Source organism: Lagopus leucura, unplaced genomic scaffold, assembly GCF_019238085.1.
Source record: "Lagopus leucura isolate 7727_CA_CO unplaced genomic scaffold, USGS_WTPT01 Super-Scaffold_100018, whole genome shotgun sequence".
NCBI classification, from domain to species: Eukaryota; Metazoa; Chordata; class Aves; order Galliformes; family Phasianidae; genus Lagopus; species Lagopus leucura.
In genome coordinates, this window is record NW_024962272.1 from 6922916 (window position 1) to 6939361 (window position 16446).

General features: G+C 35.8%; 1 protein-coding gene across 2 annotated transcripts in view; it reads left to right on the forward strand.

Annotated features, from left to right (window-relative positions):
* PIP5K1B (phosphatidylinositol-4-phosphate 5-kinase type 1 beta) overlaps nucleotides 1–16446 on the forward strand; it is a 99641-nt gene that overhangs the window by 59051 nt on the left and 24144 nt on the right. For both annotated transcript variants that reach the window (XM_042877477.1, XM_042877478.1), the window contains exons 6-11: nucleotides 2113–2265; nucleotides 4454–4753; nucleotides 12476–12687; nucleotides 14038–14121; nucleotides 14222–14270; nucleotides 14782–14866. In XM_042877477.1, the coding sequence (XP_042733411.1) occupies nucleotides 2113–2265; nucleotides 4454–4753; nucleotides 12476–12687; nucleotides 14038–14121; nucleotides 14222–14270; nucleotides 14782–14866 (883 nt within the window). The remainder of the gene's footprint in view (nucleotides 1–2112; nucleotides 2266–4453; nucleotides 4754–12475; nucleotides 12688–14037; nucleotides 14122–14221; nucleotides 14271–14781; nucleotides 14867–16446) is intronic.

Below are 16446 nucleotides of genomic sequence, written 5' to 3' on the forward strand. Positions count from 1 at the left end.
AATCAGAGAACAAAACTTAGTGTGGGACTCTGTTCCCAATTGGTTGTTACCACAGAATTCCTCTCGGTAGCATGTGTAGGGATTCTGACTGAGTAGTCCTACTTATTATTGTGAAATCTGGATCTGTCATGTCATGATCATAAATCTTCTCTAATGTCTAAAATGACACTTTGCTATAAGAGCATGCAAACTGATGATTCAACAGGGAAGGGAGAAAGAGAGAATAGAGTAAAATAAGGAGAGGATAAGTTACAGCAAGCGTAAGTAGGCTTACATGTCTGATTTCCAGTGACAGAAGTATGCAATTTTACCTTTAAGTGGGAATTCTTGATTCTTAAATGCTGTGGTTTGGGGGAGGTTTGGTAGTTTTCAGTTTTCTATTTCACTTGGTCACCAGCAGTTTAAAGAAAATTGATCTTTAGGCTTTTATTTTACAGGAATTAACTGTAAAATAACAAGCATATAGTGTAGGTTTCTAGCTCTTTCTTACTGTGTTTTTGAAACTGTGTTTAATGTTAAAGATAATTGGTTTGAAATTTGTTGGTGAAGCTTTGTATATTTTGCCAAGAAAGATTCAGGGGCTGTAATACAACCAATGTTTGGCTCTGAAGGCCTGTGTAGCATTAGAGATTAGTAGTGCTGTTCTATTGTTAGACCACTGCAGCCAACAAAAGCTCATCATTAATTGGAGCTGAGCAAACAGAAAATTAGAGAAAGGAATAGGCAAAATTTTTATGGCATGCATTTGTAATGGCATAAAAATTCCAAGAACATGAAAAGCCTCAACCAGCACCACTACAAGAAAATGCACAGGGTTTGAGCATATGGGAAGTACACTTCTTTAGCTCAAGTGTCAAAAAAACAAAACAAAACATTTGCTACATTTTCGTATATCAGTATATCTACTGTCACGACTGTCTTAAATCATTGGCTAGATTCTGGTTAAATTTAATGAAAAGCAGTTTTCAGCAAGTAAAAATTTTTCTACTTTTTTCCACCATGGAATTCCTTAGCTCATCTCATGTGCTGACCCAGTAAGCCACGTTTACTTTGTTATTGAAGCAGTTATTCTTTTTGTTATGATAAGAGCAGAAGACCTGCTGCTAAGAATAATTTCCTGGTGCTTACAATGCTCATAATTTAGGTCCTGTGTAATTTTGTTTCTTTCAAAGACTGAAGCCTTAAAATTATTGCACTGCACGCGAGGTTTGCAAATGCATAAAGCTACTGATGTATAACAGAAGGAAAGTGTGTGTGAATGAAAGCTTAATGTTACTATATTTCAAATGAGCTCTTGAGTTTTATGTAAACAGATTTCTCTGTGGTTTTGGAGCTTAGTGTCTTTTCTCCACTTACTTTGAACGTAGTGTAAACTGTAAATTAATGAAGGTCAATAAATGTGCATTAGCATCTGTGTGAGGTCTGGTTCTACTAGTGAAGAATACTTGTTAGTTATTTTTCCTCCTTAATGTGATCATAAGTATTACTGAACCTCTGTGAAGAGAAAGCCTGTCTAAACCTTCAATATAATGGTCCTCCAGAAATGCATTTTTCCTTCTTGCTGTTATTTAGTTATCCTGTTTCAAGCAGGCATATTATCAGAAAACTACATTAGCAGTTATAGTGAGATGATTATTCTAAGAGTATCAGCCCTAGTTGCACAGGATATGAATTACTCATTTGGATGTTGTACAACACTTGTACTTCTTGTGTCTTTTTCTGATGCGCTTCCAACATGTGCGTCATAAATAAATGTCTGTGAAAAGTGAACAGTTGAAAAGAAAATATCATCATGAGGTTCACAGGTTTGCAATGCTGATGGTGCGAGTGTGGATTGTTTCTGTCTTGCTCACTCAGTTCATTGCCTTGAGAATTTATTTGGTGCAGTGCTTCATGGAGAGGAAAGTTGTCCTGCTTCCACAACTGTCCCACATGTCCTCAAATTACTGTGACCCAGTCTGCTGTACTGGGTAGTAGTGTTTTTGCTGTTGAGGCCCAAAGGATGGAGCTCCACAACTCCTCTGTGTTTATTTGCAGCTGCAATTCTTTGTATTAAACTTCTACTTAAGTAATGCATGCACTGGCATTAAAAAACTTTTTTGTTTCTTCCAGTATTCAATCTGCAGTGACCCTTTAATTGAATTGTCCAATCCAGGTGCCAGTGGGTCCTTATTTTTTGTAACTAGTGATGACGAGTTCATCATCAAAACAGTTCAGCACAAAGAGGCTGAGTTTCTTCAGAAGCTCTTGCCAGGTTATTATATGGTAAGTAATTGAAGTTTTTTTCCACCTTTATATTCATTACCTATGTGTGTGCAGTTTACATCACACTTCAAAGGATTGGAAGGCATCATTTGATGACTTTATCCGTATTTTTCATAATATTTTTTTACCTTTCAAATTTATACTCCCACATCCATCAGAAGGAATGGATATAAATCAAGAATACATTTAGGATAATATTCTCTTAGCATTCAAGATGAAGCTAAACGTCATCTAAAACGCTACCAAATCTTGCTTCTAACAAGTTAGTAACAAAAAAGACTTCTAAATTTCTAATTCAGCTTTTTTTCTCCATTCTTTTTGTTTGTCTACCCTCTGCATTTCACTCAGAGTGGACAAAGAGACTAGACCGGTCAGTTTCTCTTTTGTTTCTAGACTACTTCAGTTTCTCATGTATTAAAACGATGATGTTAAAAGTATTCTTACAAAAATAATTTATTCAATACCTAAATTTTAAGTAGAACCTTTTTGAAAGCTAATGTTGATTGTATTGTTCTATGTGTGTCAGGCTTTAGAAACAGAAATCATCAATCCAGAATAAATTAAACAATTCTCCTTTTTTCAACAAAAACTACTCAATGTGCATATAGACAGATTCTTCTGGGTAGTATACAAGACTTTGGAATATAACACCTGTGATTATTGTTAGCCAGATTTTCTTTTCCTGTGTTTTCTTAAGCAAGCACTTAATGTTATCTTCCTGCTTGTACAAAGAATGAGGAATGTAGGGAGCCTACGAACAGGAGTGGAATCAACCCTTTGGAAGGGTAGATAACTGTAGGACAATGGGAAATGGTTTTAAGCTGAGGGAGGGAAGATTGAATTTGGATGTCAGGGGGAAGCTCTTTACAGAGAGAGTGGTGAGGTGCTGGAAAAGGCTGCCCAGAGAGGTTGTGGATGCCCCATCCCTGGAGGTGTTCAAGGGCAAATTGGATGGGGCCCTGGGCAGCCTGATCTACTATTAAATGGGGAGGTTGGTGGCCCTGCATGTGGCAGGGGGGTTGGAGCTTGATGATCCTTGAGGTCCCTTCCAACCCTGGTCAGTCTGTGATTCTGTAAACGTAATTGTGATTACAGTAATGCAATGGAGATTCAGTGTTTGTTTTAAAAAAAGCATTAAAAAAAAACCTACAATGGTAGGTACTCCTTTTTCTTGTTTGTAATCAGGATAATCAGCTCAGCATAGGTTTGAGTTGAGCATTACTACGAGTAAATGTAAGACCACTTTTCTTTGCTTCTAGGAGCTTTATTCTTGCTTTTAACATATACAAGGATTTCCAAAATGTAAAGCTTTAATCACCCTGTTTCCATGAAAGCAGTTTGTTCCCATAGGTATATATTCTAACTTTATAATAATGCAAGACTTGAAGTAATTTTTCCCTTTGTTGTGTTTTCATGCCAAAAACTGAGAGTAGTTGCATTCAGAAGGATGATTTTTACTCTCTCCTCTAGTGATCTCCTACTATTTTGATGGTGTGTCATGATTCTGTAATGACCCCAGACTCACGTGGAGACAACCTGATCATTTGGCACTAATTTTCATAATGAAAAGCCTCACGGAGGCAGAGATTCTTCTTTCTCAGAATCCAAGTTAGGGTAGTTGACCCAAACTTCTTCCCACATGTGAAATGCAAAGGTTATTCAGATCAAAACAATAAAATAAATCTTTGGGTAAATGTTTAGGTTAGCCCAGTCTACACTTTCATGGGATGTGGGAAAGAGAAACCTGCTATACATGCAGAATCAGAGATGCTTTCGTATTTGTCAGAATAGTGCATATCAAGAAGTGTGATTGTGGCAGTTCAAACTAAATTGGAACTACCTGTCAGGAGGTAACGTGTGTTGGTAGCAGCATCTGATTTTTTATTTTTATTTTTATTTTTATTTTTTCCTGCAATACTTGCGTTTAGCCTCTGCATTGGAAGGACAGTGTGGTTATGTGAAGCCTCTGGGCATCGCAGGAGGTTTGTTTTGTGGTAGACCTCTCACTTTTAGTTTCTTTTCAGAATAGTGTGGTGTGTTTAAGAATTGTTCAAGGAAACTGTGCTTAGTAGGAAAATCTGTTCCGTTCTCTTGCTCTTTGTTTACTGTCCTTTGGCATAAAAATAACTTTCTTAAGCATGTTCATTCTTCTAAATAAGCGTATTTAAATGTATCCCTTTTGTTTTAGAATCTGAACCAGAATCCAAGAACTCTTCTACCCAAATTTTATGGGCTATACTGTGTTCAGTCGGGAGGCATCAATATTAGAATTGTTGTAATGAACAATGTTTTGCCACGAGCCTTGAAAATGCATTTCACATATGACTTGAAAGGCTCCACGTATAAAAGGAGAGCATCAAGAAAAGAGAGGGAGAAGTCCAACCCAACGTTCAAAGACTTGGATTTCTTGCAAGACATGCATGAAGGATTGTATTTTGACTCTGAAACTCACAGCGCATTAATGAAAACATTGCAACGGGATTGTCGCGTGAGTAAGATTTATTGACCATAGCATCTTTTCTGTTCATGTCTATTCTAGATTTAGTTCAGCAAAACAAGGAGTAGTATATAACTCTCTATGTTGTTTAACCTGCCAGGTCCCTCTCCATCCAATTTAATTAGAAAAAACAAAAAATGTCAAAGCACTGATGAAAACTATGTTTTAGTTGGTTATTAGGATTTAAGGCCCATTTATGGAAATACAGCTAAATACAATAGAGTATTTCTTATTATTACTGTTTTCCATTAATTTGAAGTTTTTAATGAATCTTTCCTGATGCTCAGCAAATAGACCTGTAGTACTGCCATTAGGTAAGATTGAAGAGTATTTAAAGTAGTAGGCTCAGTACTGCTTTGGTGGGGCTGCCTCATTCTTAGTGGATAGAAGCCAATAAACTGAATAATGCAGGTATGTCTTGTGGCAGCAGTCTTAGTTCTGGAGCAAAGTAATTTCCCATGCTGAAAGGTACTGCTTGATGTCCACATAAGATTTTGTAGATAGGGAGGGATGTCTGCCGTTGTGAACCTGGTGAGTGATATCAGTGTCTCTTGTAGGCAGAATTGTTTTTTATATAATAATTTTTTTTTGGTAGGAAAAAAAAAAAAAAGTAAAGCTAGAAAAAAGAGGAGCTACTCAGTTCCCACAGAGGTCCAAAAGAATCAAAGGGGGTTGCAGAAAGAAAAGACCTGCTTAATAATTTTTGATGATAAAACAGAGAAATGCACTGACTGAAGAAGGCATAGAAAAGGCATCCTGAACATCACTTAATTGTTCATTGCCACCTGTTTTGCAAGATGGAAAATGTGGGTAGATTTTTTTTTGCACATGAATAGTACTTTTTGTTTAATTAAACAAAACTCTGCAATGTCTTGTGCTTGATTTGTAAAACTGGGTGACCTAACGTTCAGCTGCATATTCAGCATTAGACATTTATCTAACGTCATGCATTGTTCTTTTTGTAGCCTCTTGCATTGAGCATTTCCTGAGCTGCTTCCATGTGTGGTAATGCAGAATGCATCAGCATTCTGGACACCCTTTTGTGCACCCTCCTCTACTTGTTGAAGGTTACTTACCCAGGCAAAGCTTGGAGGGTAACCTGTTAAGCGGAGAATAAAAACAGAATCTAATAAAGGGAACACAATTGAAAAGTAAAAACAGGAATTGATAGTCTACTTGTTGTTATGAAGGAGGACTTTCCCTGCTTTGTTAGAAACGGTTGGTAAAGTCGTGGCATGTGTTACTGGAGAGCTCTGTGGAACATCAGAGCCAGTAAGCAACATTTTTTATTCTCGCTTTTTTAATATTAACATCCCCATTGGTAACTGCTCCTGGAGCCATATCACTAAGCAAGAAGCCTGGCTGACCTTTCTGCTGGCAATCGAGAATGTGATGAGGAACTGCCTTATCTGTGCCTACTGTCACAGGCACACCCAGCTCAGCAGCAAGCTGGCATTTTCCTTGGTCAGCCTTTTGGTGCAATTTTAGCTGTAGAAACTCTTCTTGCTGCCCTTGTCACCTACTGAACACTTCACCTCTAGCAGACTGTTAGTTTCACTGATAATGAGTGTAGTCTCTACTTGCATAGGGCGTGTGTCTGAGTTCCTTTTTTGATTGTGTTCTGTACCTAGCTCTGGTGTTCCACACTTGTCAAGGTGGTAGGAACTGAAAGCTTTATTCACACACTTTTTTTGTGCTTTTTGCATCCTAGCTAAATGAAAAATTGTAATATTACAGTGGTCAGAAGGATGTAATATTCTTGAGTTCATGGTACAGGACAATAAATACAGTTGGAAGTTTGAACTAGCTTTCAAATTCCAGACTGTCATGGAGATTTAGTAAAGCTATCATATTCTTGTGAGCAGGCACTATTGTAGTGACTGGGAGTTGGGATGGAATGCAGCAGTATGGTGCTACTGATGCATGTTCTACTGGCTGGACCTTCACTTAAAATGTTTTCTGTGAAGCCTTACTCATCTCAAGTTTCTAAAGCCAACATGCCCGTTTTTTATATAATGGTAAACTCTGAGAGTATCGAAAGACAGGTGTTTGAATCACTGCTACTTAAACTGTATTTTATTTGTTAGTTTATTATTTGTTAGTTATGCTCATTACTGTGTCAAACTGTAGGCAACTAAAAACAAAGTGAATTCTCCAATTTTCAAGTAAAATTCAATTATGACAAATATGAAGAGAAACTGTTCTACTCAGGATGAGACAAAGATGTAAAAGCTTTAAGCAAATACTAAGTAAAACCAAAATCAGTGAAGACTGCTAAAAATGCATTTTCAATGTTGTTTGGTTTTGTTTTGTTAAAGATACACAGAATTGAACTCCACATCAAACTTACCTCTGTGTTTTCTTATAAACATTTAATCACACAGGAATTCTGTATAGAGGAATACTTGTGTATAAATTAAGGATAAGTTATGTCACTAACTGAAGTTTTAGGTACAAGTAACATGACCATGTCAGTTTGTGAAAGAAAGGCTAGAAGTGAATTAACTGTAGTATTTTATTGTACATAGGTGCTACCAAATCAAAGTAAAGCTAGGCATCTATTATTGTGTGCTCGATCTTTACTGAAGCTCTTTAGTAATTCATAAGTGCAAACTACCTGTTTTCTGGGTAGAGAGCATAGGAGAAGACACCAAGCATGTTCTCAGGTACCAGGAATTAAGTCCAAACACGTAAGAAAGGTTGCTTTTTGAACTTCATATATTAAAAAAATCAAGAGTTTTACAGGTAAGTGTTGATCAAAAGGAAGAAAAAAGATCCCTTTTAAAATGGACAGTGTCATGATTATTCAGAGATAGTTTTCTACAAGCTCATCTAGATACCTAACAAAGTGCATTAGCATAACTTCAGATGAAAAACATGAATTTCAGAAGAATAGATAGTCATGGATTTTTTTCTTGTAAATCTTTGCTTCATATATGTGCTTGCACATATGCAGTATGCCCTTGAATGTTAACTAGTCATATACAGGAATTTTGACTGTCCTATTAAATACAGCTTGGTGATGTTTTTTTTCCTACCTGCTGCTGAATCCAAGAGAAAACAAAAAAGGGCCAATTAAAGGTGTATGTCAATGCAGTTGACTGTAGTAATTAGCTATATGGAAGAAATTCTTCGAAGCAGTCTTTTTTTGCTCTTTACTTTGCTGTTAGTGTCTGCTCAGTAAGATGCTTATCTGTAGATGCTGTGATAACTTCTTTTTGCCAGTAAGAATGCAGCTCCCAGTATTTCTCTCTCCTCTTGCTTTATATACACTTTCCAGTGTATATAAATACCGGTGACAGGAAAACCGTCTATGAAAATTGAACAGCACTTATTTATCCTGAGGTTAAAATTCTGCAGGGAAATTGCAAAGATATGATATTCTGAAAATTAACATAAGATTTATTCTACATCTACTTAAAAAGAGGGGATGAAGAAAACAAACAATGTTTATAAGAGCACTAGTGATCTTCATTACTTCAGAATGGTTTTTGTTTTCCTAGTGAAGCATATTAAGAAGCCCGCCTAGAAGTTCAAAATTTAGTCTTCTCAGGGACCTTAGTGGGCCTGTCACTTAAATTACACAGACTAATAGACAAATCAGTTCACTCCAAGACCAAGGCTTTTTGTCTTGCATTAAATGATTAGTTTTTCAACAGAAAGACGGTTTATTTAAGTTTTCAATTGAAGTGTTTATGGCTTAAGAATAGGCAAAGTATGCCTGGAGATGCTGTGTGGCTTATGATTTCACTGGGGATATGTCTTCCAAATTCTGGAAAAATAACCTTTTTCTCAGAAAACACAGCAATAAATAAAGCTCAGATTCAAGTAATCTTTCATTCTTCGCCCCTTTCCTTAAGGTGTTTTACTGCAATTGAAGAAACCAAAAACATTCCTGACAGTTAATATGAAGATTGATGCAGTGATCCCTCTTTGGAGGAGTACTTTATTTCTTCCTTGTATTTTTTTTCATTAAAAAAAGAAGTCAGGAGAGTAAGTAGGTGTTCCGTAGGAGTATTGTGACTGTTACTTTGCTAATATCTCTGTGCTATCTATAGTATGAAAAATTTGTGAATGCCGTTTCTCATTGCTGGTCAGAGTAGGACTTCAAGTCATGCTTGTTTATTGTTTTGTTATTCCTTCCCAATGCCTAGCATTTTTCAAGATTTTAGGACAAAGTGCATTACTGCTAAGATTTTAAAGTAGAATTGCAAACCAAATGATTGAGTTTGGCTTTCTTTATTGGGAGATTTCCCTTCTGATAATTTTAAATGGAAACTAACCCTACTTATCCTGAAGCTGCACTTCAACAAAACTACTTCTTTTGAGTTTAATGCAGCATCACCTGTCAGTAGGCATTGGACATTTGCACACTTGTTTCTGAGAGTGCATATTTTTGTGAAACAGACTTTTCTTCTGTATTTTTTTATTTCTTTATAAAAAAAAGAAAGAAAGAAAATAGTTCTCATTATGTTGGAATGTGATCATTGATTAGCTGTTAAATTCATTTTATTTCTGTTATACTAGTTCTTATTCCCCTTTTCTGAAACTCTTATAGCAGAGGAAAAGCCTGATTTTGTGGTTAACCTTACAAGTTTATGAAAAAACTTACAAAATTATCTTTTTCTATGTAGTATTTTCTTTCATTCTGTGAAAATTGCAGGAGCTTTTGTGGTTAGCAGCGTGAACAGAGATTTTGCCGTCAGTTCATACCTTGGGCTGTATGTGGTATAAAAATGAAATTACATAGCAGGAATACGTGCTTCGTTGTTAGTCACTGGCTGAGCTTGTTCACTGTGACCTTGTCTGAGATGACTCATGGAACACTTCAACATCTGATTAACTTAGAAAAGAGAAAATCTGATTCAAGGAGTTATTTTTCCTTGTTCAGAAGCAATGTATTCTGAGTTGCAGCTTGACTGGGCTATTATATAGTATGAAGGCAAGGTAGTGCTTAAGGCTGGAATGCTGAGAGGCTTACCAGCTGGAGGCTGCTGGTAAGCACGGCTTACAAACAAGTGCATGACAAGAACATTCATCTGTCATTAACAAACACAAGAATGTTCTTGCAGAAGTTTCCCAGTAGCGTTCTATTAGCAGGGCACATCTCAGAGTGGTTACATGAATAATGATTGGGCTTCTGACTTTTCCTTCACAAGAAGCTTGTTTCTGAGAGTTAATATCAATTTCTAGCAATGCCGTCTGGCTGGCATCAGATATTTCAATGAGCTTTCTCATTATGCTGTGAATACATGCCTTTATTGAACTGATTTCTTTTAGGGTTCTTTTTATTTTTTTGGTGCCTTTCTTTTTTTTTTTTTTTTTTTTTTTTTGTTTGTTTGTTTGTTTTTGCACTAGATTAGGAACTCAGTTCAGTACCTTATAGCAAAAACTTGATACTGCTTATGAAAAACAGGATAGCAGAATACCTTCCTGTTTTTCTGGTGTTTCTTTCCAGTAGCTTTTGGAACAAAATAGTAGTCAGAAAGATTATCTGTCCTTTGTACAACAAAAGCACTGTGGGTTTAAGTGGCAATGACGAATTGATGTAGTCAGAAAGATTAATTTTATTATGTAAGGGGTCCATCCCTTTGGAATAGGGACCAGTACATGATACCATAGCTTTCCATGAGACTGTATCAAATCCTAAATGTGGGTAATGAATTAATGCTGTTAAATCATAGTGACTCTAATGTAATCTAATTAGAGAGTGAGTAAGGAATAGGTTGAAGGCAGAATTGCCAGGTATTATAAATGTAAGAAAGTGATAATGCTTTTTTTGCAAACTTGACAAGCTGGTGAAATCCGGCTTTGCATAGACAGTGTTATTAGCTATTCTGTTGTGGTAATGTTATTGAGGACGAATTCTGTTTCTTGTTTTGGTATTTTTTTTTTTTTTTCAGCCAGCACAGAAACTAATTGAGTGTTGTGGCAGGCTTCTACTGATTGCATATTTTCAGTGGCTGCATTATATATATAATAATATAATAATGTGTATGAGAAAAGCTTAGTAACTAGCAAATGGTAAGGAAAATTCTAGGATTTATTTGATGCCAAGTGTCTGGGCTTTCACATCTGTTTGTTGTGCTATTCTTGCAGTTAGTGATTATAAAACAGGAAGTTAATAGCCACCAACACACAGTGAGCAATAACATTTCCTTATGTTGTCACATGGTCAATTAAAATATGCTTTTCTTGCATCCTGAAACTTGGGTGAGTTCTGTTTTCAAAAGGTGCTCTGGAGTACTAATAGCCATACCTATGTATGCATTTTTCTTGTCCCATTCATCATTGACCTGAGTGGGTGCGGGACACTGAGCAAGTTCAAACCTACCACACTGTCTAATCTCCTTCTTTCTCTCTGGAAATTGGTATGAGTCTGTGCCTTTTCACCTAGGTTACTTTGTGTTATGCTTGCTTTCTTCACCCTATGTACCAAGAGTGAAGCAAAAATTAAGCTATTGTGTCTCATGGAAACAAATACCAGAGGCAGGAAAGAATTCAGCTTCTAGTTACTTTGACAAGTATATAAGAAATATAAATGGAGTGGAAAGGAGCTTTCCTACCTCTTTGCGTATATTTGATCACTGAAGTTAAAATTATCTTTGGAGATTGGTATTAAGTAGTAGACTACTTTTTCCGTATACAAATTCACAGAACATTAAATGCTTCCTGGAGGTTGCCAACAAATCTCATTCTGGGTTTGCAATACGTCATAGAGTTCACATGCCAACTCAGTGTTTTGCTTAAAAATATTTGTGCTTTTGGTTAGCTGCACTTAACATAAAGAGTCAACTCTTAACATAGAGAGTTTCTGCTCTTTGTTTGTCGTCACTATAAAATGATCACATTTTGTTCCCACTGAGGTAAAAAGATGTACTAGTACCTCTTAATTCAGACAAAATTACACCTTTGCATTGGGCATTGTGTGCTAAAACTTACCATAAATCATTGCTGAGGTGAATGAATGGAAGGAAAGTTGAATGGCACTGCAAATTTTCCCTTGTTGCTACTATTTCTCTCCTTCCACATAGCACTGTCATTATCAGGGGTAGTAATCCAGCCTCTTTCTACTAACATTTTTGTTACGTTGCTGTGATTACAGCTTGTTTTATTTTATGTTCACACATTAACTTGAATATATTGCCTTTTAATGGAGGTATGACAGATATCTCACAATGATGTCACTGACTAGAAATATATGGTACATGTGCATTAGAGAAGAAGGCTCTGAAAAGAGCAGTACTAAGTGATTTTCCTGACATTGGGAAATGCTTCAGGAATACTTTCTGAGTTAAAACAGGAAGTGGAGAAGAGTACTACTTTAGCATAGGCAGGATTTCTCCTTAAAGCACCTGGAACAGGAATTACAGTTATGTGTAGTTCTTAAGTATATAGTGGAACTTTTAATTTATTTTTTTTTCTATGAATAAAGAAGAGTGAATGTATCTTTCTTGATTACAGAGCAACATTATGTTACATTTGTTTTATATGTTTCTTTTGTCAGGTGTTAAGAGATAAGATAACTAGCATTTAACTTATACGGAGTAGTAAAAGATTATTTTTTAGGGCTCTTATTGTACGTTTTCCCAGTCGGGGAAAAGCGTTGCTGTGAACGCTCGTTTTTATTGTGGTTCTCAAAATGCTGCTGTGTAACACAATTTCATGTAGCCTTTCCTCGTTTCACTGCAGCCAGTTCTTCTTTGTTCATAGGTTCTAGAAAGTTTTAAGATCATGGATTACAGTCTGTTACTGGGGATACACATACTGAACAGTAACATGAGAGAAAAAGAGGGTGAATGCTCCCAGAACGCATCTGATGGGAAACGTCCTGGAGGGCAGAAAGTTCTCTATTCCACAGCCATGGAGTCCATACAGGGGCCTGGGAAGTCAGGGGACTCTGTTGTAACAGAGACAACAAACACGTAAGTGCCATACTACACTCTTAACATTGACATTAAAAGTTCTCCAGACAGTGTCACATGATGTTTATTGGGAAAACATTCAAGACTCATCTGTATTGCAGGAATTGAAAGGGTTTTGCATTTTAACTTTTTCAAAGCTTCACCATCAAGACTTGCTGGAGACTGAGAAGTAAAAATGTTGAGTAGTTGACTGATACCTTCAAACAGCTGATTGCAAATATTGTTAGTTTCATTTATAAAAGAAATGTCATGAGGCAACCGTTGTAAGAGTCCCGGATATAAACTAGTCTTAATTAAAAACAGCCTGATGAGCCATAGTTAAAAACTATTAACACCGAAATGGATGCTTCTGTAGTGCTTACTTTTGATATTAAAGTAGTATACTCAATACGCAGGATTGTATAATCACTGCTGAAGTGCAGTCGTATTTGTGTACGCTATTTCTTGAGGTTGAGGATGGCTGCTTTTCTCTTATATTTCTGTATAACAAAAACTGCATATAGCGATACATATTCATGTATTCGTATATTCAGGTGTTCTTTCTGTTGTTTCCTTTGAAATGCATCCATTATCAATGAGGATATTATGATCACCATTCTTAATCTTTGTAGTCAATTCTTGAGTATAATGAGGGTTTAATTGAATATTAGAAGAATTTTTCTCACAGCTTTTGAGGGAGCTGTGTGTGTAAATACAATTAACACTATGAAAGTGTGTTTAAACCTACAGCAGATAAATGAGAGAACCATGGTACTTTGCATTTTAGAGTTTCCAAATGTTCTGTGGTCTAGAATATAAATTAGGCAAAAAGCTGGGTTTCATTGAGGTTTTTTGCAGTATAACTTTTACACAGGGCATGATGAATGCTGTTGTACGATTACAGAGGTGTTGCACCAGCCATTTGGCAGGGGGTGTTCATTTTTGGTTTTGGTTTGTGTTGTTGGCTCTTTGTTTTTTTGTTTTTTACTTAAAGATACAGCTCATTACATAGGGCATCCAAGAAAGCTCCTGTGGTTATTAAGTATGGGAGACGAGGCATCATGTAGCGGTGAAGATATTGGGTGCTACTCAGATAATGAGAAGTGCAGTATTGCTACAGAAAGCCCAGTGCAATCCTATCCACAAATCACCCCCAAATATACCTTATTTATGATAAGTATGTAACAGTCTATCTGAAGTACTTTAAACTTGCCATTTCAAATCAGTTCTGTGCTAAGTGAGCTACATCTGAATTTGCATTGTGGCATCCAGCTTTGAAATTGTCTTATTTCTTTGGATTTGTAGGTGGGTTTATTTCACCTACAAAGCAACAATCAGAGATTCTAACTGCACTTTTATTGTTTCTGTCAGAATGGGAGGTATTCCAGCTAAAAGCCATAAAGGAGAAAAGCTGCTTCTGTTTATGGGGATTATTGATATTCTGCAGTCTTACAGGTAAATGGCAATTGAACTTCTACTGAATACAACATTTTGAAATTACTTACAAATGTGGACATTTTATAGAGCAGTTCTGACTTTTTTTTTGTGTACTTAGGTTAATGAAGAAGCTGGAACATTCATGGAAAGCTCTTGTTTATGATGGGGTAAATGTTTTTGGTTTTGGTTTATTTTTTTATTAAAAGTAATGGAACTTTGTTTTCTGTTAAACAGGAAAAAGAGAACTCTGGTATATTTGTAGTCTACCATCACCTTATCATCTAAACTGTTTCTGAAATCTTTTAGGTTGCTCTTGATACGTGCTCTGATTTTTTGTTGTCCTTTCAAAAAGCAGGTAAAGTGATCTTGCCTTTGTGACTTACAGAGGAGTAGCCATTAGCAAGACATTAAAAAACTCATGTTCTGAAAACTATCATTTTCAAATTCTGCAGTGATTTTGCAGAACATAGCCATTTAAGTTTGAATTTGTAATTTCATAAATGTAAACTTTTACCTAGAGCTATCTTTCCTTAAAGGAAATAATTGCTTGGGCTTTGTTGTTTTCAGTAGACCAGAAAAATGTGGTACTGTTTACTTGATGTGTTGAACTTTTATCTCAACAGTATAATTTTGATTTTTTTATAGAAAATGTGACTAAGACCTTTTTCAATTTTGCAGGATACAGTTTCAGTTCACAGACCAAGTTTTTATGCTGATAGATTTTTAAAGTTTATGAATACAAGAGTTTTCAAGAAAGTTCAAGGTAAGAGAATAGTTGAGTTTGCTCTTCTAGGCATTTTCATAATCATTATTTTGTAACACTTCTGTCCTGGTAATACAAGAATCCTTTCTACAAGATCATATACCACTTATGCTAGCAGAACTCGAGTTTTTTCATTAGAGATAGTGGGATTGTACCCTGGTAGTAGAATTACGTATTTGCTATGTGTCGTTTGGTTTTTTTTTTGCTGTAGCCTTTTTTGCTGTATATATTTTTTTTGCTGGACGTCTGAAGATAAGATAGGTTTCTGTATATTGACATTGATAGAAAGATAAATTTTGAGCTAATTATGAGTCTTGTCCTGCTTCTGTTCATAGCAGTACCCTCAGTGCTTTGTTTAATGTGAATAAGTAAAGACTGATGAAATATCCTCTTCAACATGTTTGAATGTAGGCAATCTTCCCTTTGATACGGATTTCTTATGTGCTTTGTCAAAAAGAAATGGAAAGTTGGGTTTAACTAAGTCTTTCATCTTTACTTTGTGTTTCTACTTTTTGCCTCCATTTCCCCTTTCCTTTCCTTAACACTTTTATTCATTCTAAAGGGCAAGATGCGTACTGTTAATAGGTATTTACAAGAGAGAGAAAATGCCAATAGAAACCCACCATCACAGCAGAGGAATATCACTTATTCCAAAGAGTTATCCAAAGATTTCAGTTTTAATATATCAGCAATAATTTAACTTCTTACTATTGTAACTTCTCAGAAATAAATTGAATTATTAATGTAATTTAAAGAAGACCATGTAACTGTAGACTTTTTTAAGTGTTAGAGAAGGGGGAAAGTGACCTTAAGCAGACTCTGAGTGACAACAAACCAGAGAAGTAAATGATAGGTACTTTGAGAAATTTCTAAATAAGAAGACTGAAAAGAGAAAGCTGAGAGCTGACAAACTAAAGGATAGATGATGTACTTTAAGGAGAGTGCGGAAGTGTTTAGAGGAGCAAAAAAAACCATTTAAATTAATTGTAGTTAGTGATTCTTCATGTGCAAGCTATGTTGTGACAAGTATTCAGGAAAATAAACTTTTGGGGAGTGTTATAAATACTCATGAAAGGATGGATAATTCTTTTGTGAATATGTCGTGCTACTGAAAGGAGTTTCAGTCTGAAGCATCAGTTTTAGGGGAAGCTGTTCTGGTTATCAGAGCAATGAGGGTTTTTTTAGTTTAGTTTTGTTTTTTTCAACAATCATGGCAGCTTATATAAAACCTTTAGTATGTAAGATATACAGATTGATTGGTTGCATCCTTACTAACTTCTGTTTCACTGTGAAATTATTTTTGAAGTCTGTGGAAATGATGAAATTGCAAGTTGTTGTTTTTTCTTTTCCACTTGGTAAAAAACTGCATGCTTCTGACACTTACCCTTTAAGAAACAGTGTTCTGTGAGTTTGGGATTTTTTTTTTTAAAGCACAGTTCTTCACAAATAAATTTAAATCAACTGTGTGGCTAGAACGATGTACTTGATAAAGAAGCATATATTCTAGAACAAGTCCTGGTTAGCAGAATGCAGTATAGCAGTTACCTATCTTGTTTAGCTGTGTGTTCATTGGAGGTGGA